This window comes from Osmerus eperlanus, chromosome 5 (genome assembly GCF_963692335.1).
Source record: "Osmerus eperlanus chromosome 5, fOsmEpe2.1, whole genome shotgun sequence".
In the NCBI taxonomy this organism is placed as follows: domain Eukaryota; kingdom Metazoa; phylum Chordata; class Actinopteri; order Osmeriformes; family Osmeridae; genus Osmerus; species Osmerus eperlanus.
In genome coordinates this window covers 2478467-2502197 of record NC_085022.1, presented here as the reverse complement: position 1 = coordinate 2502197, position 23731 = coordinate 2478467, and the positions used below count along the sequence as shown (strand labels likewise).

The window sequence follows — 23731 nt, the reverse complement described above, 5'->3', positions numbered from 1 at the left end:
TGATGGTTGTGTTGTGCTGAAACGAGAGAGTCTTTCCGACGGGCATTCCACCAAGACTGTGGTGCTCGGTTCGTTTTTGACGTGGATTAGCTAGCGAGGAATGCCATGGCTCTGTAAACAATCAGCCGTCTCAATCACATCAAATACACGACTTTCTTTGTGGTTGATGGGATCTGCCAAACATTAAATTGCGTCTGGCAGGTTGGCTGCATGGGCTAGCTTGCCCTAGGCCCAAACAAAGATCTATCAGCCAAACTGGTATAAGAGAAGGACACAGGCTTGGTATGAACTAATATTTTGTTAAGTCGTTGCAATTTAATCTGTTGTCTGTTAGCTTTTGAAAATAACGGAACATTGTGAAACCAACTCATGTCTATGGAAATAAACACAAGGCCAGACATATCTGTGACGAGAGGGGGAGGACAAGGGTCTGGACGTGTCGGCCTCAATTTATAGTTGAGCTTAATGCTCTCAGAGATGACTTTATGTCTGAAATGAAACATTGCAAAAAGGAGGCCGCCAAAGGTATAACTGAATACAACGAGATATACAATCCTTTTCTGATAGGTATTGTGGAATATGATTTTTTATTCAAGAGAAATGTGAAAATCCAGTGATAAGTGAGAGATTAATATGGTGATCCCAGCGAAACTGGATTCTCGTATGACCTTTCCGGGGCTAGGCGATTGGCTAGGTAAAGGTCTTCTGATGGAAAGGTGAATTCAATACATAAATGTTCATTTATCTCAGATGCATTCAGCTGGGCGGTCACTCCCTCCTAGAGCTGGACTAATGTTATTAAACAACAGATCAGATTCTCCAGACGCCAACATCAGCCACATCACAAAGCCAGGCTGGGGCCGTGGGGTGTGCTAGCAGGCTGGGGGTGTGCTAGCAGGATGGGGGTGTGCTAGCAGGTTGGGGGTGTGCTAGCAGGCTGGGGGTGTGCTAGCAGGTTGGGGGTGTGCTAGCAGGTTGGGGGTGTGCTAGCAGGCTGGGGGTGTGCTAGCAGGTTGGGGGTGTGCTAGCAGGCTGGGGGTGTGCTAGCAGGTTGGGGGTGTGCTAGCAGGTTGGGGGTGTGCTAGCAGGCTGGGGGTGTGCTAGCAGGTTGGGGGTGTGCTAGCAGGCTGGGGGTGTGCTAGCAGGTTGGGGGTGTGCTAGCAGGTTGGGGGTGTGCTAGCAGGTTGGGTGTGTGCTAGCAGGCTGGGGGTGTGCTAGCAGGTTGGGGGTGTGCTAGCAGGTTGGGGGTGTGCTAGCAGGCTGGGGGTGTGCTAGCAGGTTGGGGGTGTGCTAGCAGGTTGGGGGTGTGCTAGCAGGTTGGGGGTGTGCTAGCAGGTTGGGGGTGTGCTAGCAGGTTGGGGGTGTGCTAGCAGGTTGGGGGTGTGCTAGCAGGTTGGGGGTGTGCTAGCAGGTTGGAGGTGTGCTAGCAGGATGGGGGTGTGCTAGCAGGTTGGGGGTGTGCTAGCAGGTTGGGGGTGTGCTAGCAGGCTGGGGGTGTGCTAGCAGGTTGGGGGTGTGCTAGCAGGTTGGGGGTGTGCTAGCAGGTTGGGTGTGTGCTAGCAGGCTGGGGGTGTGCTAGCAGGTTGGGGGTGTGCTAGCAGGTTGGGTGTGTGCTAGCAGGTTGGGTGTGTGCTAGCAGGCTGGGGGTGTGCTAGCAGGTTGGGGGTGTGCTAGCAGGTTGGGGGTGTGCTAGCAGGTTGGGGGTGTGCTAGCAGGTTGGGTGTGTGCTAGCAGGCTGGGGGTGTGCTAGCAGGTTGGGGGTGTGCTAGCAGGTTGGAGGTGTGCTAGCAGGATGGGGGTGTGCTAGCAGGTTGGGGGTGTGCTAGCAGGTTGGAGGTGTGCTAGCAGGATGGGGGTGTGCTAGCAGGTTGGGTGTGTGCTAGCAGGCTGGGGGTGTGCTAGCAGGTTGGGGGTGTGCTAGCAGGTTGGGGGTGTGCTAGCAGGTTGGGGGTGTGCTAGCAGGTTGGGGGTGTGCTAGCAGGTTGGAGGTGTGCTAGCAGGATGGGGGTGTGCTAGCAGGTTGGGGGTGTGCTAGCAGGTTGGGGGTGTGCTAGCAGGCTGGGGGTGTGCTAGCAGGTTGGGGGTGTGCTAGCAGGTTGGGGGTGTGCTAGCAGGTTGGGTGTGTGCTAGCAGGCTGGGGGTGTGCTAGCAGGTTGGGGGTGTGCTAGCAGGTTGGGTGTGTGCTAGCAGGTTGGGTGTGTGCTAGCAGGCTGGGGGTGTGCTAGCAGGTTGGGGGTGTGCTAGCAGGTTGGGGGTGTGCTAGCAGGTTGGGGGTGTGCTAGCAGGTTGGGGGTGTGCTAGCAGGTTGGGTGTGTGCTAGCAGGCTGGGGGTGTGCTAGCAGGTTGGGGGTGTGCTAGCAGGTTGGGGGTGTGCTAGCAGGATGGGGGTGTGCTAGCAGGTTGGGGGTGTGCTAGCAGGTTGGGGGTGTGCTAGCAGGTTGGAGGTGTGCTAGCAGGTTGGGGGTGTGCTAGCAGGTTGGGGGTGTGCTAGCAAGTTGGGTGTGTGCTAGCAGGTTGGGGGTGTGCTATCAGGTTGGAGGTGTGCTAGCAGGTTGGGGGTGTGCTAGCAGGTTGGGGGTGTGCTAGCAGGTTGGAGGTGTGCTAGCAGGTTGGGGGTGTGCTAGCAGGTTGGGGGTGTGCTAGCAGGTTGGGGGTGTGCTAGCAGGTTGGAGGTGTGCTAGCAGGTTGGGGGTGTGCTAGCAGGTTGGGGGTGTGCTAGCAGGTTGGAGGTGTGCTAGCAAGTTGGCTGGAAGCACCATGTGCATCCTAGAAGTTCCCTCATAAACCTCCTAGCAATGAAGTGAAACAATGCGGCTTCTTAACAAGCCTGTAACAGCCTCTCAGAGAAGCTTTCTCTCTTTTCACCTCTCTCGCTCTCTCCTTACGGTGTCTATTTGAAGACTGAAACAAACACCAGGATGTTCTTGAGAAGCTTATAAAAGAGTTGTTCAAAGAGTAAAGGCTGTAGTCTAGAGAAACAGGGACTAGTTGAAACCCCTCCTGTGGTAAACACAGCTCGATGCTTCTCTTCAACTGCTCCTGTTTTGACTAGTCTGGTGCTCTTGAGCATTACGATGAGCTTATATCTCCTTGCCAAACCACCTTGGAACCAACGGCAGTGCTATTGAAAGAGAGGCAGGCCCCAAACGACTACCCTGCCAGGTCCCAGGAGACACAAAGCTCCAGAAGTTTCTCTCCAAGCACAGAGGAGGAGACACAGAATGAACGTTTTTCAACCGACAGGAAAAGGTGGTCATGTGAGAGCGTCTTTTTTTTCTCTCTCGTGAATTCTGTCATCTTTTCTCTTCTGGTCTCTTTCCTGATAACTAATCCTAACTCGCACAGCATGGCAAAGCCATTTCTCAGTCACCACAGTCTACCCCTTCAGCAAACTAATTGAAAGAACAGAGAGAGTCTTAAATCTAACTCCTGTTATTCTATCAAACGAGGCAAACCAGCTCTTTCGAAGCAGCCATCGTTGTCTGCCTGTCTGCCTGTCTACCTATGTGATGCATTGTCTGTCTGCAAGTGGGCTAAAGTCTAGGTTGGAACCCAGAGCTGGTGAAGAGGGCCAGGGGTTGGTTCAGTCCGGGAAGAGCAGGGCGCATGGCTGGCCCCCGTCTAGACTTCTCATGTAAACAGGACTTAATGAGTCCAGAGAAGTCCACGCCCTCCAGACGCTCAGGCAGAGATAGAGCCCACCCCTCCAGAGCTGCAGGCAGACGCACTCACTCGGCCTGGATAGTTTATCTAAGGAGCTTTCTGGAATCTTCTGTCTCCCGGTCAATCACAGAGACGCAGAGTTCCTTTCCTCAGGCGGGACTCATTGTTCCCGACATGAATCAGGACCGAGGGGGCTGGGGGTGGCTGTCTAAAAGGGTGCATTAACATTCTATCTTTACATCTGTGGATGTGCAGGCTGCCTTATCTGGACAGGTGTGTGTCTCTATCATATGGAAAACACGCCGTTTGGAATCCACGAGGCTTGTGCTTGTCCCCTGATCTGGTGAGAACGTCTCCACTGAGTCCACCCCGTCCCTAATTGAGGGACAGCCCACGCCGACCCCTGACCTTGCTCCTGATAGGCTGGCAGGCGTGAGCAAGGGCCCCCTGCTGACTGTGAAAGGGGCCCCATGTGTGGCCCTGGGCTTGGGCTCCGGACAGTCCCACGCCTCAGTGACCCTTAAACAGGAACTTGGGTGTAAATCAGCCCCCTGTCCTTTTACCTGATCAGTTCGTGGGTCAATACACAGCAGGGGCCCTGGCTCCGAGAACACCCCATCAGAGAGTTAACTGATCAGTTGGCCCCAGCCTTGCAGTCTCTGTTACGCTAATGTTTGTAATGCTTGTGTAATCCGGATTAATGTTACAGTAAATGTGCCTACCATTCCATAGCATGCATGTTTTGGCTGTTATATTTAGTTAACAATGTAACAATCATTGTAGTCATAGCATACATACTCAAATACTGCCCCCTCCACACACACACGCACGCACACACACGCACACACACACGCATATGAAACACATAAGAATAGCACATGGTCACCAACCGTTTCTATAATACTTTCAGGACACAAGAAGACTTATTGCACACATTCAGTAAACGAATGTGAAAATCACGAATGGTTTATCTCTGAGTAATGTGGAGGAGTAACTTACCTTGCCCACTGATAACTCCGAACAGAGAAAAAAGTAGCACTACGCAGGGAGCCATTGAATGATGAGATTTCTTGCCCTACTAAAATACTGTTCAGCAGACGTCTAAGATTCTATGCTATGTGTGAATTAACACCAGCCCGCAGTTTCTCACAGATACGCAGATTTCCAGACGAAAGGTAGAAAGATTTGGAGCGCACCGCTGGAAAGGATTGAGTGTGATGCAGGGTTGAATGAGTAGCAGCGTGACTGTCTTGGAACGAACGTCTAATTATGACTGTGAGGGGCGGGCAGGGGCCATAGTAACGACTTGCAGTCACGGTGTCCGCGCAAACTTCGGCAAACAGTTTATTAAGTAGATTGAAATGTTGTCAGAGATCACATCTATTCGTTTTCTCACTTTTGCAAAATACTTAAGTTAGAAGCACCACCTACTTTAAAATGACGGATCGATAAACTATTCTCAAATGAATTGTAATATAGGCTACATTAAAACTTGATCGCTTTGAAAGTGTACTGCATGTGAACCACAGCTATTGATTCAGGTTGTTTGCTATGTTTATCATCTTCAGCCAGACTGCTCTGTCTATGACAACACGATCTCCCAGTATTAAAGAACATCTGGCGCGGTTTTGTGGTTATCAAAAAATCTGTTGTGGCTATGTTCAGACGGCAATCCATTCAGTCTTCATGATTACTCGGTTAAAAGAAATTCCAAACATGCAATGCAAAGTCCGCATTAAATTTACGAGCCGTTTCGGGAAGACAGACTTGTGTAATTGTTCACCATGCAGTGTTTGAGTTTGATGAAATGACCCCCCAGGAAAATGATTGATTGATCTCATCAAAGGTTGCCATAAACAGATGCTTGTATAGCCTTTAGACACTCCTCAAGTTTCTCAATTTGTTGGAGGGCATAATTAGCTTTTGTATGTGCCAATACCTGGCAAGGAGGAAAAAAATAATTGCTGGACGTAATAAAACTTTCATACCAACCATTAAGGCTCTCTGCGAATTCAATCAGTCTTCTGGCTCTGGGCATAGCGACAGAGGCAGCGGTAAACGATCATCTAACCACAGCCATGTGTCTCCACCACCTCACAGACTGTCGAGAGATATATCATAAGAAAAAAGACAGGCAACACAAATGCCTCAATCATGCAGTATGTCGTTCTTACGGTGGTGAGAAACTGCTGTAGTCTCAAGATAATTATTCTTACAGTAATGTTGAGTAATGGGTTGAAACAGATGAAAAACAATCCGTGCTACTTTTTCAACCAATGGACATATTGACTTAAATGTACTGTACCAAGACATAGCGTCAAATAACAAATGTCTGGAAAAAACGTTGACTCATCAAGATGTTATTTTAACGTCAGAAATCACTATCAAACACCTGGAATAAAACGGAGCCGCGTGCAGGATTTAGCCCACAACCCTTCCAGCACCTTCATTGTGACGAAATCACCACAGACAGTGCGATGTGGCATCTACTGAGCAAACATACTGTACTTTCCAAGAAACAACAGACCTCACTTTTACAGCTGTCCTGTTTTTTAATTTGATCTCTCTTCTGGTGAGGAACCAAGTGAGTCACAGGGAGAGGGCTTTTTTTGACCATGTAAGGCTCTTACACACCCTGACCTAGACCCAGACTGGATCCTGGTTCACCACAGCAGAGAGGGGATCCGAGGAACACCTATGGAATGTGCTTCTTCCCCTAACCTCCCACATCACTGCTTTCTTCTTCTTCTATTCCATTCTATCAATCTATTCTACTGCCTCTTTCCCCCTCCCCATTGCCATTTCCCCTCTCCTCACCCCCGTCAGGGTTTTAACTGGAAACAGCAGCCAGGGCTGGCTCTTGGCTTAGAGAAAGACATTAGAGCCTCAGAGGTCAGCGTTGAATGGTGCTAATCTTCTGGAGGTCAGAACAGGCTGTTTGAAGCCCAACCCAACTTGTCCTGTTGGGTTGGGCAACTTGTGTCGGGTCACACATGTTGTTGTGACCCGACAGTGGGACAGGAACACAGGCAGCATGAGGCCTGTGCCTGACAGTGGGACAGGAACACAGGCAGCATGAGGCCTGTGTCTGACAGTGGGACAGGAACACAGGCAGCATTTCAGGAGTCAGGTGGCTGAGCGGTTAGGGAATCGGGCTAGTAATCTGAAGGTTGCCAGTTCGATTCCTGGCCGTGTCAAATGACGTTGTGACGTTGGGCAAGGCACTTCACCCTTCTTGCCTCGGGGGAATGTCCCTGTACTTACTGTAAGTCGCTCTGGATAAGAGCGTCTGCCAAATGACTAAATGTAAAGCATGAGGCCTGTGCCTGACAGTGGGACGGGAACACAGGCAGCACGAGGCCTGTGCCTGACAGTGGGACACGAACACAGGCAGCACGAGGCCTGTGCCTGACAGTGGGACGGGAACACAGGCAGCACGAGGCCTGTGCCTGACAGTGGGACGGGAACACAGGCAGCACGAGGCCTGTGCCTGACAGTGGGACGGGAACACAGGCAGCACGAGGCCTGTGCCTGACAGTGGGACACGAACACAGGCAGCACGAGGCCTGTGCCTGACAGTGGGACGGGAACACAGGCAGCACGAGGCCTGTGACTGACAGTGGGACGGGAACACAGGCAGCACGAGGCCTGTGCCTGACAGTGGGACGGGAACACAGGCAGCACGAGGCCTGTGCCTGACAGAGGGACGGGAACACAGGCAGCACGAGGCCTGTGCCTGACAGTGGGACGGGAACACAGGCAGCACGAGGCCTGTGCCTGAGCGTGGGACAGGAACACAGGCAGCATGAGGCCTGTGCTTAATAGCTCCAGGACATCATGTACTGTACACACTAAGGGGGGAAAAACAGGACATTTTAGATTAGGGTTGATATTTTTTATTATTATTTAATTCCAACATGTGAACAACTGCAAGTTAACTTGCATGCACATTTTATTTGACCAAATATTTTTGTTTTCAAGGTACTGGTCATCATAAAAAAGTAGATAAATAAATGACACGCCAACAGAGGTACTTTCTGTAGAAACATACTAACCATACTAACATAGATGAATGAACAGCATCCAATCAAATGTTGATCGTCAGAATTACAGCAAACAGCAGTGTGACGCACAAAAGTCCTATTTTAAAGTCACACATACTGGCAAAAACATTCCACTAAGGTGATATGTTTTGACAACAGAAGGGATCTAAAAATAATAAAAAGTGCGTGTGCAACATAAACATGAATGAAAACTTTCAAATACATAAATAATGTACGTTATGGCACTTTCACAACAAAAATAAGGTAACCAAGAACAGCCCAAAAACAGTGAGCAACTAGACAACAGAACTAACATCTTCATGACGTAATGCATGCAGTTTCACAATAAAAACATAATCTTAGGCTTTATCAGGCTGGTTCGATTCCTACATGTTTTCAGTTTGCTGGTCTAAGAGGGCTTGACCCTGTCACAGTCCTCTGTTCCATGTCAGATTCACAGTCTTTACAAGAACCAGATTCTACCTGGCAGCGTGGCGCAACACCAAACCAGTGGGAGAGAATTCCTTTTTCTCAATCTCCGTGGAATTGTCGGGGTAGTCACAGTATTACAACACAATTACTGTAAACTGCATCATCCATAACAATGCGTAATGCAGGAGTCAACGGTTTGATACCCTGTTTCACATTTCTTGTGCAAAATAGTTCCTTCATACACCTCCCCCCCCCCCCCCCCCCCCAAAATAAATAAATAAATAATTGAAAACTGCAGCTAAGTACAATTACTCTGTCCCTCTCAAGAGATCGACTGCTTTTGGGTCAGGACTCGACTGACGTGAGAGGTGACCGTACATCAGGGAGTGATGAAAGATGAGATTCGTCGAGATGAATTGCGCCTTTTATGCAGCTTCCTTCTCCTCTCTCGGGGTGCTTATTGGAGAGGCTGCGCCCCGCGGCTCAGAGCACCTGCTGAGCGGCTCGGAGGTCAGGGCGAGCCCGGGCGGCGACGGAGGAGAGACCGGAGGGGTCACGGGACCTGTGACCTCACTCTTCACTTCTGGGAAGGTTCGCTCGGGGAAGACGACCTTCAGCTGCTCCTCAAACAGCCGCTCCAGTTTCCTGGCAGCTGTGGCCACCTCAGAGCCAGGCTGTCGCGCAGACAGAAACAACACAGTTTATAGGTTATTATGACGCTGAGGCGTCCAGTACCAGTGAAGGTAACGTGGAGGAGTGTTCTGTGGTCTGCAGGACTTCCTACCTCTTGATGGGCCACAGGGTTTCTGAAGATGAGTCTGATGTCTGACACGAACTCAGCAGGGCTGTGGTAGTCCGGGCTCGATGGGCTTTCTAACCTGTTCTTCACCGTAGCCAGATTCATATGTGCTTTCACCGCCCCTGTGTCTTCTGGCATTACCTAGCAACAACAACAGAACAATCATAATTGTTGATCATGAGTAATAAACATCAGAGTTTTTTATCTATTGGATATTTTAAAAACAAGGCCTACTAACTCCTCCGTCTTTGGTGATCTGTAGACATACTGAAGGTGCTATACTAGGTAAGTTACTAGTGAGTAAACGGGACTGTACTCCAACAGTACGACTGTGTGTGATTGGTCAGACTGAGGCCTTGTGCAACCAATACCTGTCTGTGTTGGATCCTCCCAGTGTCTCCACTCACCAGGGGAGTCTCCTGGAAGCCTGCGCTCAGCTCGCTACAGTACAGGCGCAGCAGCAGACACTCGCACTTCTGAGGGAGAGAAGGACACCGTTCGCTTTCAGATGCTTCACAGAAACGACGAAACCAGCCTTGAGAAGAAGACAAGAGAGTTAACTGGTAGAGTAACCGACCCTCTTGTTCACTGGGGAGAGTCTGGGCTCAGAGAGAGGTTCCTCCTTCACAGGCTCTGGTCGTCTGACGCAGCCATCCTCCATCTTGGGCAGAGACGGCTCTCTGCAGAATGTGCAAAGCCACTCAGCACTAGAAGGACAATACCACAGAACCAATGAGCCACGGACAGGAAAGTAGCAGGAAGCAGGAAGTAAAGCAAAAAATAATTCAGTTAATGAATGGTTCATACGCCGCAAATGTACTTTATGTATACATATACATACCTGGGAGATCTGGGAAGGGTTGGGATGTGACAAGTGAGGTGGAAGACTTTGGGACATTTGTCACAACTCTGAAGCTTGCCTTCAGTCTGGCACACAGCACAGCGGTCTCTGTTAGGGTCCTTCTCTGGAGCTAGGTCTGGGGCCACGGCTGTCTGCTGGGGGCCGTCGGGCTGGGCCAGGCCCCCTCCGATCTCTGGAGGTTGTGGAAGGATCTTAGCCTGATCTTCCAGAGAAGGGTTAGGGTGAGTCTGGATGTGTTCTCCAGCGTTGTGAGGAGGGTTAGGGTGAGTCTGGATGTGTTCTCCAGCGTTGTGAGGAGGGTTAGGGTGAGTCTGGATGTGTTCTCCAGCGTTGTGAGGAGGGTTAGGGTGAGTCTGGATGTGTTCTCCAGCGTTGTGAGGAGGGTTAGGGTGAGTCTGGATGTGTTCTCCAGCGTGGTGAGGAGGGTTAGGGTGAGTCTGGATGTGTTCTCCAGCGTTGTGAGGGGGGGCCTGGACCCCTGTGCTGTCTGGAAGGTTGGCTTTCTGGTTGGCCTGCATCTGAAAGACACGAGCACAAACACATTTCGTACACGGAACCCCTCTCGAAAACTCACAGATCTGAGGTATCTATCAGTGAGTTATTGCAAATCTTGACAAAGATGTCACCATTGGGAAGAACTTCTAGCCTACGGCACATTTTCAAGCATTTGGATGATTCTTATTTTGCTGTCTCTCCACTTAAAAGTTCACACGGTTCCCCAACAATGCCCAACAAACATTCTCCTGTTGGCTGGTGGGTTTAGAGCATTTGGAGAGATAACTGCCGTTTTCACACTGCCACGACAAACACCAACAGGCACATCACACCAAACCGACACAACCCAACAACTGGTGGCTGTTGGTGTAGTTTGTTGTTGTTTGTTTGGGCGTGTGAACTTCTAGGCCTTACATAGCTCATGTCCTCCTCTGGCTCGTCTTTAATGACGATGATGGGTCCAGGGGACAATCTTCTTCTCCTCTTGGCAGCTGAGGTTTGAGCTGCGCTGGCCTGCGTCTCTGCCTGCCTCCAGGCTACAGTCCTTCAGACCACCAGAGAGGAAAGAGAGGGGAGAGGTTAGATCTCTTACAACGTTACGTAGCTAGCGCTTAGCTACCAGCCTCACATCTCTACTCGCTACTTCAGTCCACAATACACAGGCACAGTCTCTAGGTGGAGTCGTCTGTAAATCAGACTTCTCAGGCATTGATGTGAATAAAAGGCTGTTGAACGTTAAAATAGAAAGAGATTACAGGCACAGATTTTTGTGTATTAATTTTGTCATTTTGATATTTAATCTTCTCACGATCAATGAGCACACTGCGATCGACCGACAGCCTGGATTGCGATTGCTTGATTGGGAAACCCTGGTAGACCGATCTACCAGGGAGACAAAGAGAGAAAGTGTGTCACCTCACCCTGGTTTTTCCTCCCGGGACACAGCTGGCAGCCCCTGGGAACTCTGCAGTTCCTCTGCTGGGAGGGATAAAACAGCAAACCGCCATCCTTCAACAACAACAAGAAATGTGCAAGCACGGTTTGTCAAACTGATATCAGCGATGTGAATACAAACCGTTCCTGTGTGGTAGGAAGGGTGGTAAGGTTTGGGAGAAGCTGGGTCTTCGTATCTGTACAGGACCAACACCATCGCTCCTCTGGCTTAGATACAGAGACTCCGTCTGGAGATCACAGACAGAAAAACACACAAAAACATGAAAGAATGGCTAATGAATGAATTTGTTTCAACGAGAGCCACTGACAGTTGCGTGTCAGAAAGAATGAATAGATTTACAGGAAGTGATGAGAGTACCTGTAGATGAGAGTGAGGAGAGCTGAAGCTGCTGTTGCTGAGGAGGGGGGCGCTGTGGGAATGGAGAGGGGCTGGCTGGAAGGGATCCGGGGGTTGGAAACCAGAGCTGCCGGTCATTCCTCTCAGGGGCAGGACCGCCTAGGAGCCGGGGTAAACACACCCACAGGACTCAGAATGACAGGGGTCTGAGGGACCCTCCAAAGGTCTATAAGGACCCCCATAATATATATATATATATATATATATATATATATATATGCAGACAGACAGGCAGACACGCTGACGGACAGACAGACGGACAGACGGACGGACAGGCAGACAGGCGGACAGGCAGACGGATGATGTCAGGTCATCTCTTGTGAGTCTGTGTTGACAGAGAGATAACAGCATGGCATCCTGCTTCCCCACAGCCCTGTCATTGGTCTGGTCTGGGCTGGGGCTTTTTGCTTTCATAACAAAGAACAGAACACCCTGATAATAAACACCGTGCTTCAGGGTTCCAGACTGCTATGCTTTAAGTACTTAGTTGCAAAACAGCCTCTTTGTTTGGTCTGCAGCCAGCCTTACAGGTGAAAGCAGTGGCTTACAGTTCCCAGGAGAGAACCTCTTTTCCATTCTTTAAACACAAAAAGAAGAAAATGTACCATTTCTGCTTTGTGTGTGACAGAGCAGAAAGAGTGATGTGTCTCAAGCACATTGAAAAAACAGGAAGTACTCTCAGTGAAGCTTTTCTCTCCCGACTGCGTAGTTAAAACAGGGAAAACGCCCCAAGTCCACTCGAAGGCTTGCAACCAGCGGTACTTAATGATCCCACTACTGCTGACGCAATCCCAACAGCTTGTTACCATCAGCATGATGCAACTGCTGTGACCAACTTGAAGGCCAAAAGCACTGTCCTCCTCATCCGCCTATTCTAACAAGCAGGAAGCTAGACTAAATAACTCTTTGGACCAGACATATCTATCACCCCTCCTAGGAGCCAAGAGTCTGGTCTTTATCACGTTAGCTGCTGCTAATGTAGATTTGAGCCTTTTCCCCATCCATGATTTTGACTCACGTGCCAAGTGATGATTCAAACCTATCTTGACGTGTCTAGGTGTACGCTGCCTGAAATGTGAAGGCTGTCTGCTTGATTTAGGACAACAGCGTCCACTGTCTTGGCCTGTTAGGAATCTCTGTCAATCAAAGTCGACCACAGACGCACACACTCACTGGGACTCTCACCTGGGACACAAACCCAGGGCTGGGCAGACTTCCTGTGGGACTGAGGTGGTTGGAAGGTGGAGGCATGAACCTCCGGCCTGGTTGGGGCACGGGGAGGCCAGTCTGGGATGGGGAGCCCAAATGGACGGGCCCTTGAGCAGGCTTCTGGAGCCCGAGACTCTGGTACCAGGACCAGGGTGGGGGAGGAGGCTGCCAGTGAGGCTGCTGGGCCAGCTTCTCCACTTGCAGCTGGAGCTGGGCCAAGGTGCTGGGGGGGGCTGGGTGGGCCTGTGGAGGCCCTGGGGGAGGGCCAGCGGGGGAGCCTTGGGGGCCCTGTCTGGGAAGGGGGAGCTGCTGATGGAGGCCCTGGTAGACTCCCCCCAGAGAGTGGCTGGGGAGGTTCTCCACCACTAAGGAGCCTGAGGGGATGGGCAGACAGAGAAGGTTTCAGGGTGGGGAAGCTGCTCCTCACAAACAGCATCTTTAATTTACAAACCTCGGCACCCTTTAGACCAAAATATACCACCGCAAAATATACTACCACTACCACAGTTCCTTATACCTTGGTTATATCTATCCCCCCCACCCACCCTCCAAGAAAGAAAACACTACTAAAACATAAAATGGTACCTGTTGAAAAGTACGAAACCACCAATACTTAACTCCACCAAAACAATCAATGTTATTTTTCACATGCACGACCACTACAATTCCTCACTTAATCATTTAAAATATCCCTGACTGTCTCCTAGTCTTACCCAGGTCGACGTTGGAGGCCCAGAACCCAGAGCGACACTGGAAGCGCAAAGTGCTCTGCGGTGCAAACGAGGTATTGCATTTAGCCCGCAGCAGGTTCCCAATCTGAAACAGGATCTGCAACAGAAGGGATGTTATTAATAATTCTCATGGAAGACATTGGGTTAGAGAGGCACAAGACATGTGTTCTGCATTTCCTCCCCCATATCATTATAAAACTGCCTACTGATTGGCTCAGAGAGGTTAAGGGCAGGAGTCATTTGTAAGGACATCATACCAAGCGTTTACAATGCAGGAGGGCTGTGCTACTGTTTCTGGCTGTTGCCCATTGGGTGAAATTAATCACATGATCAAGGTGTCTGGACAGGTAGCCAATGTCCTCCTTCTGTTTCTTCAGAACGGTCTCACTGTCCTTTGTCAGCGCCTTAGAGAAACAAGGAAACGATAGATTTCTCAAATGTGTCACTCAACCTAACCACTAATAATAACTGGTTCATGTCGGTTCTATTGCAGCTCTCAACATTCACACAAGGAACTTTCAAGAAGTCTCACACCTCCAGCTGATTCACCAGAATCTTTCCCTTTCTGTTGATTTCTAATATCAAACTGCAGATGGCCTTCTTGATTTCATTGTGAACCAGCGTGCGGTTTTCATCCACTTGAGAGAGTCTGAAAGACAGTTATGAAAAGAAACAGACATTGAAAGCATACCCAATGTCATCCTTCATGACATAAGAAAAGAATCAAACCGTTTTTGTAGTGTGAGGCAGCTCAAACAGTACCGTACCCCTTGTCTATATAACTGGACATCTCATCCACAACCTTCTTCTTCTCCTGGAGCTGCTTAGTCACGGTCTCCATGTGTCGTTTGAGATTCTTGTAGGCATCTTCGAGAAACTGATAACTGTGAGGAGACAGATCACATGGTTTCTAAACACAGACTCTGTGCCGGCGCCTGGGTGATGTACACACGCACACACGCAGCAGACGGTACTTGTGGTCCTTGTGCTTGAGCAGCTGACAGTCCCGGCAGGTCAGCAGGTCGCACGTCTCACAGAACAACTTCAGGGGCTCCTGTTTGTGGACGTCGCAGAAAGCTGGCCGCCAATTGGACACGCCACGGGCTTCTGGGACACGAACGTACGCAAAACAACGCAACAAAAAAAAAAAACAGCCCATAACTCCCCCTGTCAACCCATATCATTGCTGTTTGCTGTTGCCGTAGCGAGACAGAAAGCAGTACCTTCAGCCACCTCCTCCTTCTGCCGGATGGTGTGGTCCTTAGTGAACTTGACTCTCTGGTGCGCCTCCACACAGGTGAAACACAGGAACTCCACACAGTCCACACAGAACCCAGAGGCCTCCGTGTGGTCATCACAGCTCATGCAGATCTGTGGACAGAGAGCCCAGGTAGCACAGGACAGAGAGCCCAGGTAGCACAGGACAGAGAGCCCAGGTAGCACTGGACAGAGAGCCCAGGTAGCACAGGACAGAGAGCCCAGGTAGCACAGGACAGAGAGCCCAGGTAGCACTGGAGAGAGAGCCCAGGTAGCACAGGACAGAGAGCCCAGGTAGCACAGGACAGAGAGCCCAGGTAGCACAGGACAGTCGAACGCACCTAATGTTTTCAGTCAACTTCATTACTGCTGCATGCATCACCAACCTGGACAGTCCTCTGGACAGTGCTAGGAATCTCCCCAGAGTCCTTGACAAAGAAGTTCTCCATGACGTCCACCTCCATACACTCCTGCCTGCATACTGGACATCGAATTACGTTGACTACAATCAGGAAAAAGAAATAACGTTAGCTTACACAGTACTTTTTTTTCCATTTATAACCACATTTATAAGTAACGGATATATCTGGGAGAGAGCGTTTTTACATGTGAAATTCAATCTTCATAACGCCGATTTGTCAAATGTTTGTAAACAAGAGCAACTCACGTGGTTTCGTTGCTCTGTCAAACTGGGAGTTCGCCGTTGGGTCGGGCATGGCCAGATTTCTTGAGGGCGAGGGCAAACATGTCATACAGAAGGAGTGTAGACAAGGCAGAAGCTTAGGTTCTCTGCTGTGAAAATGAGAATGGCAAACGGGACAGGTGTCCAATACGTTTGAGGTGCGCGGATGCATATTCAGTGCCTCCCCCCGGACGGACAGACATTTAGCCTCGTTTTCTACAAAGATCACCGCCGCATCATCCAAGTCTGGTATCTCCGTACTTTCCTCCATCGCTTTCTTTATGACATCAAGAGGCAAATAATCCAGCTATAATATCGCGGTAGGGATGAACGTTACTTAACCATCGTTTACACAGTAGACTTCACCTAGATGATTTTCTCCAGGTGCCTCAAGCTGTCAGCATCCCGCGCTAAAAAAAAACCTTGTCGCGCTGTCTTCACACATTTATTTGTGCGTTCTGCTTTCTATTCTACAGTCTACTGTTGATTACACAGTTGCAAAGGCTATTCTGACAATAATACACGTATGTTTCGCTGCGTGTGTGCGTGCGTTAGTTACAATGATGCTACAGCTGAGCGGTTGTAGGCGCGCGTGAATGGATGCAGAATGTCCACATTGGGATATTTCCCAGTCTGCTCCGCGCAAGCTGCAGTATCCGAGATGGGTGGGGTCACCCACGGTAAGCGCTGTGATAGGAGGAAATTATCCATTCTATCAAGCCCGCTTGAAATTAAATCATAATTATTTCATGAAATTGGTGAAATACACAGCGTACATAATTATTTTAGCATCCATACAGTATGAGGATGATAGCAAGATAGTTGTCAGAGCTGAAGTGGTTTATAAACATACCACATGCTGCAAAACCCCATAGCTGCTCTATGTGGCACAGAGGCGTAGCCACGGGTAGGTGTGCCTACCCAATGTGTTCTAAGGCCTACCCAAAAACGAAAATATCTCCGAAAAATTATGAACCGGGTGCACATCGCAAAGTAAATAAGTAAAAACAACTGAAAAGATGCATATCCATATTTTTCTAGGCCTACCCAAACATATTATTCTGCCTACGCCCCTGAGTGTGGTCCCAACTGTTACAACCTCTGTTGTGAAACACTCAAGTCTTATAAGGATGAGTCAAAAGCTTTAATGTAAGAGTGTGAGATCGTTTTCACTATATCCGTAAGTCATTTCAGTATCCGAAAGTCAGTTCAGTATATCGGAAGGCATTTCAGTAGTTTAGCAATTTTACAGAAACAGGAGCAAAATAGCTTTAAACTAGAACAACATTTTTTTAATACTGGGTGACCAAACACACAATCTAGAAAAAGTCAAGAAACAGGGTTCTGGAATTTGATCGAGTGCAAAGATTTTTTGCTTTTTATTCATTTCTTGGTAAGACACAATATAGCCCTGTAATGTCTATTCTGTATATCCCAGCATTACATGATTCCTACTGTACATTGAGGGGATTAGTATGAGTAACCAGATTAAGTTTCATGCATGTGGCACTTTCCTAGTCAGAGTTAACAGGGGGTGCACTTCATGGCAAGACACAATACAGCCCTGCCCTGAAATGCACCCCCTGCTAACCTGTGAGAACATTTACTTTGATGTTGATACATAGAGGTTTTAGTACTTGTCTTTTGTAGGCTATAGGCATGTGAACCTTTGGTCCGTTTTCAGGACAGCTGATATTCTGAATCAGAAGGCTGTTGTTTTCGATCTGTCTGAGTAGCCTACCCTACCATTCATTAAAAGTGCATGCCTTTGAACCTATAAATGCAGCACTTAAGCAAATTATGCCTACACCGTGCAAAGGAACCTTCCAACCTTCCAGCTTTTGGGAACAAGACGCACATTTTGACACACGGTGCCGTCTGCACTGCAAACATTGAGGGACTAGTTAGGGTGGGAAAACAATAATAATAAATATAAACTAGAGAGAATATATAGGTTGTGCACACCCAAAAACATTAAATCGTTAACTCATCCATGATATTGCCTGAGTGACACTGAAACACAGAAAAGGCATGATATTTAAGATCAAAGGTTACCCAATACATCAGCCATTACCATCGGCGATTCTAGGTTTTTAAACTCCCTAACCCTAACCCACGCACAGACATGGATTTGACGGCAGAGAACCACCGCATTTCCCTGAGCGACGGGAACCTAATTCCCCTGTTGGGATTGGGAACATACGGAGATCCTAGGACGGTAAGAGACCACAGCTGTAATTCCCTGCCCAGGATTCAATCAGGTTGTTCGGTAACAGGTTTGAGCACGTAAAATTGCTGTAACTGAATAAACATGTATTGATCGATTGGACATGGAACATTGAACACAATGTTCCTACAGCTGTATTTTTATTATGTTCAGTGAGGCTCACCTGTGTGGCCTGGCCTTGTTTCCCGACAGACACCCAGAGGGACTGCATTGGAGTGCGTAAAACATGCCATTGATGTAGGATACAGACATTTTGACGGCGCATTGGTGTATTTTAACGAGCACGAAGTAGGTCAAGCCATACGAGAGAAAATTGCAGATGGAACCGTCAAAAGAGAAGACATTTTTTATTGCGGAAAGGTGAAGTCCAGTCCGTGTTTGGTGTTTCATGATGTTCAATTCAACCTATCGTTGAAAATAATTGTACTTAATGTTAACTTTCACTCAGCTTTGGAACACTTTTCATCCCCGGGAGCTGGTGAGGCCCGCGCTCGAGAGGACGCTGAAGACCTTACAACTAGATTATGTGGATCTTTACATCATTGAGCTTCCAACTGCCTTTAAGGTTAGCTTCAGATCACTTTACATCATTGAGCTTCCAACTGCCTTTAAGGTTAGCTTCAGATCACTTTACATCATTGAGCTTCCAACTGCCTTTAAGGTTAGCTTCAGATCACTTTACATTTGTTATAATGGAAACGGTTTCAAACACAAGTTGTAGCCAGCATGATGAACCCAATGCAACCACAAAACAGATTTGTCCATCGTTTGTGAAACGTGTTTTCTTTAGCCTGGCGATGAGTTCTATCCCAAAGATGAGAATGGGAAGTACATTTACCATGAGACAGACCTCTGTGCAACATGGGAGGTGAGTTTTGTTTCCTCTTTAGTGTTCGAGAGCAAAGAGCAGCTGTGCGTTTACAACTGAGTCAGAGCTGTGTGTGTTAGTGTGTGTGTATTAGTGTTTGTATTAGTGTGTGTTAGTGTGTGGTGTGTGTGTGTAGACAATACCAAGATAAGTCCCTCCCTGCACAGATGTAGGTACCAGTGCAACCTTTGTGATAGCAGTAATCAACTTTGTGTTCAAAGTCCTCTGAAATGCTAAGAGTTTGTTTTATGTTTCTGTCTTAGGAGTTTAGGTCTATCTCACCTTAGTAAATCAGATCTGTCTCTGAAGGAACGTAAATTTTAAAGATGTCTGATCTATAACTAGGCTTTAGAAGCTTGCAAAGACGCGGGGCTCTGCAAATCTCTGGGAGTGTCTAACTTCAACCGCAGACAACTGGAGCTGCTTCTGAACAAACCGGGCCTTAAGCACAAGCCTGTGTCCAATCAGGTACCATCCCTCTTAATGACCTTTGTCTCTGTTCCTGAGAAACTCTATACGTGTCCACGTCCAATGGCAGCTTAGACTTGTTATTAACCTATTCTCCTAACCAGTGTGTTGTATGCACGTTTATGTATGTTTTCTGTACAGGTTGAATGTCATCCGTATTTCACACAGCCAAAGTTACTAGAGTTTTGCCGTCAAAATGACATAGTGATTGTGGGCTACAGCCCAATAGGAACCTCCCGAGACGCCTCCTGGTAAGGAATAGAAAAACTCACTATTCTCATTTTCTGTATGACTAACTTCACGTGTCTGGCAGCATGTCCAAACGCGGTCTACACGGGATCTTAACAAACACAGAAACCAAAAAACAAACACGATCAGGAACTCTGGAAATGCTTCATGTACGTAGCATAATCAGCTCTACTGCACCATTATGCACAATCATGTTGACTTATGTAGTTGGGATCTCATTCTGATCCAAAATAGGCAACATTCCATTCCATTTTCTGTCCTGTTTAATTACACACATAATACATGTCCAGGTGACCAGAAAGCTAACTGACAGACAGTGTTTTCTTTTATATATATATATTTGGCATTATTCATGCTTTACTGGACAGAATTAAGTGAAGTGTGATTGAAAGGGCAGGGGGAGAGAGGGGAAGACATGCGGCAAGAGGCCCAGGCCAGATTCAGGCCCAGGCGGCCGCAGTGGGACCTCTGCCTACACGGTACACACACACACACTAATCCGGTTAGCTACCGGGGGCGCCCCTAGGCAGAGCGTTCAGTAATAAGAGTCTGGCCTGCGACCCAGGGTGAACCTGAAATGCCCTCCCCTCCTGGAGGACGAGCTCCTGGTCTCCATCGGGAGGAAGTACGCCACAAGCAGCGCCCAGGTGGCTCTGCGCTTCAACGTCCAGAGAGGAGTGGTGGTCATCCCCAAGAGCTTCAGCCCACAGAGGATCACCAGCAACTTCCAGGTTGATTTGAATGGCTTCAATCTTTCTTGTCCACAAATGTGTCAAATATGCGTGTGGCTTCACAGGATGGACAACACATCACAGTAAATCACGAAACGTACGGTCATTAGAAACACATGCACGCGCAGTACAGGCGTCAAGAGCGGACACGGTTCCAGTGTGAATGGGGCTTCGCTTCGCACGCAAGAAAACACTCGAGATGTTTCACTCTGAAACGTTTTTTTTTCCTCAGCGTTCAGTTGTTCGTAACCGTCCTTGAACTTCCTCGCAGATATTTGACTTTTCTCTGACTGAGGAGGAGATGACGGCAATAGAAGGGCTGAACAGGAACATTCGCTTCGTGGAGTTGCTTATGTGAGTCCTGCGCTCTGCAGCTCTGTTCATATCAGATACTGTTGATGTTAATATCATGTGATATGATGCATCATATGAAACGTCATAATGTACATTGTTTCTTTCTTTTGATTGATTAGATGTATTTCGGTCCACAGGTGGAGTGACCACCCTGAGTATCCATTCCATGATGACTACTGACATTTTAAAACACTCACAAAAAAACCTATTTACAGTTTCTAGATTCACAGACCAACATTTCAATAAAATGGTTGCTCTTGTTTTTCCAAATTTCAATATTGTCACCGAGTGTGAAATCCTTTGTTTTACATAGACCTTTTGGATCCCTTTTTGCAAACAATGTGCCAGTGGCATAACATCTCCACCAGGGGGCTCTGTTCCATACTGAATAGACATTGATCAGGCTTGACTCATGTTCGGTGGCTGTGATTGAAAGAAACATCACACATGCTCTTTATCCTGTAGTGGGAAACAGTCTTAGCATAAGTGGTCTCTGTGCAGATACGTGCCTGATGCTGCAGGCACATGCAACAACCAAACAACAATTGTAGTAACAGAAATGGTTCAACATCAACCATTCTCAACGCAAGAGGCTGGTTGGCAAGCTACATCAATACATTTTGGAATGTGAATCGTGATTGAATGCTAAATTTATTTTTTGGGAGTAAAATCAGTGAGAGAAACTTTGCAAGGAAACTGAGGTGCCTGTGGTAACTAGTCGCGCCACAATTATGCGACTCCCAGTCCTCAGATAATTTGAGTCACATGCAGTGCTTATGTCTCTATGTGCTATTAAATGAATTTAAGGATGCTGGCATGCTACATGAGACACATGTTGTTTAATGATTTGTTCAAGTCAACCTGACCTTGTATGTCTTTTTATGTCTGAATCAAAGAGATAGTAAGGAGGCGTGTGTGTGTGGAGGGGTTCAAGGTTCAGAGATGTGACCCTTCAAGAAGGGTTATGCACCGTTGTGGTCTGACAGTACAAGATTAACCTGGGCCACCTGGGGCGCCAGCACAAAAACATTACAGTACCTTTGTATTTATTTGTATTTTTGCATTCATAAAGTTACTAAGTTATTTGAAATACCATGTCTTGTAGCATTGCGTGGGACCAAAAGGCATCAATGATATCTGCAGATTGCATAAATCTAAATAAAAGCTGCATACAATATACAGATACACTCACACACAACCTGCCATTCTGAAATAGTTGTGATCAGACTTAATTGTTTATTGTTCCATCTTTATCGGTTATACCTTTATTGTTTTACAACTCACTTTTGTATCCTAACAGAAGAACAGGTTGTTTTGTCCAATTGCTGTTTACTCACGGAAGAGCATTGTTCCTGTGCCTGCGTCAGGCCTGGTTATCTGGCATACCGGGCAAATGCCCGGTGGGCCGACGCACTTGGGGCCGATAAGATATGATATTTAATATATATATAAATCTGTATATAGTATATATTTGTTTTTTTATAAACTTAAAATTGGCCAACGATCGACCAATAAAGCAGGGACAGCGGCCCATTGGTTCATTTTCCATACTGACACTTGGCTGGCCCAATCACATCTCTTAACAGACTCCACCCCTCCCCCTCTGTTTCTTGTGTCAGATGCAGTGGCTCAGAGTCTGACTGATTGTGGTGGGCCGGTTTGAGCAAAAATGCCAGGGCCATTTTTTTCCCATGAATATGCTTTCTCAGAATCCCAACTTTCTCAACAAGTTTGATCAAGCAGGCACAGGAACAATGCTCTTCTCTGAGTAAACAGCAAAAAGGCTCCCTTCATTACGTCGTTCAAATAAAAATCCAGTCACCATGTCAGATACAAACCCCTTTGTCAAAGTGTAATTGTTTATCCAATCTGTTATAGTTTATACAGTTCATCGTATTCCTTTTTTACCAGGGTTTTAGCCTCGACTGTGCAGATGTGTCATGTGTATCAAACTGGATCAATGAAAGTAGTAAAGACGGTTCCAGAAAGGAATTCTGAATGAGGACCCATCCCACTGTCTCTCTACCAATCCACAGCTCAGCTCCAAACTGTCTGTCGCTACAGGAGCCCTCAAAGCACATGCTTACCCCGCTAACGAACCTTGGGTTTGTTATGGTCCAGCCTCACTGATGATGGTGATTAGGAGAGACGAGAAAGGTTCTCCTCAGAATACCAGCTGGGCTAACCTGTGGCCGTACAGTCAAGACCAGCAGGAAGCCTCAGAACAGGACAGGAGAAGACAGCTCGTCTCCTGTTTTTCTGTTTTCCCCCACTTAGTTGAAGTCACTGACTGTGAGAATTACTCTGGACAAGCTAACAGACCATTTCATAAGCACGGAATGTGTGTGCAATTAATGAGAGCTTTCCTGTCAGCGGCCAATCACTGAACTACGTGGCAGGGCTGTTTCGCCTGCCCAGTACGGCCGTAACAACGGTGCATGTTGGGGGGGGAATTTGTTACGAGTAAGACAAGACTACTTGTGGTAAAATATTCACTACTTGCCTGCAGGTCCGTCCACCACAAGCTCGATCTTGAACAGGGGTGTCAATAACAAGGTAATTCCAAGTGCTTCACATAAAACCATTAAAAGCATCAAAACATAATGCAAAAGAAAACAAGATTTAAAAGCAATTAAGAACATTCAATAAGGTTAACTCCTCATATGACAGCCAGCATTGATGCCAGTAAGTTGCTGCAACATTGTGTGCGAGCTGGAGAGTTAACTTACCCGGTTAGTTCACATAACCATTGCAGTCCATTTACATAACCTTCTTTCTGGAATACCCCCCTTACCTTCTAGGTCACATAACACCCAGGTGTTATGTAATGCATGTGATGTTCTGCAGGGATATATGCAGGGTTGTGAATTCCACTAGATTTCCCAGGCAGCTGTTTACTGTACAGGCTGTAACAAGGGCACAATGTAAAGTCAGTTACAAGTACATTTGCATACTGAAGATCTGAAAGAAGAATGAAGTCAACGGTCATAGAATTCAGTTTTCTTTTTTTATATATATTTGTGTACAATGTAGATGACACAATTGACATATTTAGCAACAACTTTACAGGTTATTTAAAGCTATTCATCTGCAGTTTGATCAGTCTTTCCTAAGGTACAGAAGGGTTAGGGTTACCCTTCAGTAGCAAGATAGCAACCCCCTGCAACTCCACTCCAAGGCTTCTGCCATTTGCAAACCTCGAGGTTGAGCGAAGGCAGACTTGACTCCTTGACTAGACTAGCAACACATTTTGAGAGAGAGAAAAAATAAAAAAAATAAAAAACGCCCTCACCCCAAAAGAACCTGCAAA

At 47.6% G+C, this 23731-nt stretch overlaps 3 protein-coding genes across 9 annotated transcripts in view; 1 reads left to right on the top strand and 2 right to left on the bottom strand.

The window, feature by feature from the left end:
• Positions 1–4950, bottom strand: part of fbln1 (fibulin 1) — a 29265-nt gene extending 24315 nt beyond the window's left edge. For all 3 annotated transcript variants that reach the window (XM_062461046.1, XM_062461047.1, XM_062461048.1), the window contains exon 1: positions 4663–4950. In XM_062461046.1, the coding sequence (XP_062317030.1) occupies positions 4663–4717 (55 nt within the window). In that variant the 5' untranslated portion in view covers positions 4718–4950. The remainder of the gene's footprint in view (positions 1–4662) is intronic.
• Positions 4951–8416: 3466 nt separating this feature from the next.
• On the bottom strand, positions 8417–16141 carry LOC134020796 (transcription intermediary factor 1-alpha-like). Of its 5 annotated transcripts, none has more exons than XM_062461040.1 (18): positions 15510–16141; positions 15229–15344; positions 14809–14956; positions 14560–14692; positions 14353–14469; positions 14120–14234; positions 13843–13989; positions 13568–13682; positions 12819–13228; positions 11607–11744; positions 11370–11475; positions 11215–11272; positions 10709–10838; positions 9779–10317; positions 9515–9644; positions 9309–9413; positions 8923–9078; positions 8417–8812 (listed from the first exon to the last, which is right to left on the bottom strand). In XM_062461040.1, the coding sequence occupies exons 1-18, from the start codon at positions 15793–15795 to the stop codon at positions 8564–8566; spliced, it is 3198 nt and encodes a 1065-aa protein (XP_062317024.1). In that variant the 5' UTR covers positions 15796–16141; the 3' UTR covers positions 8417–8563. The 5 variants fall into 5 exon arrangements, with proteins under 5 accessions (XP_062317024.1, XP_062317028.1, XP_062317026.1 ...); XM_062461044.1 differs by having other exon boundaries at positions 9345–9413; XM_062461042.1 differs by having other exon boundaries at positions 11215–11269.
• A 1443-nt stretch (positions 16142–17584) lies between these two features.
• Positions 17585–20697, top strand: LOC134020794 (aldo-keto reductase family 1 member D1-like). The gene is made up of 9 exons (XM_062461039.1): positions 17585–17742; positions 17944–18111; positions 18200–18316; positions 18542–18619; positions 18965–19087; positions 19229–19338; positions 19902–20067; positions 20339–20421; positions 20559–20697. Exons 1-9 carry the CDS (start codon positions 17650–17652, stop codon positions 20599–20601), a joined length of 981 nt encoding a protein of 326 aa, XP_062317023.1. The 5' UTR covers positions 17585–17649; the 3' UTR covers positions 20602–20697.
• Positions 20698–23731: the final 3034 nt, after the last annotated feature.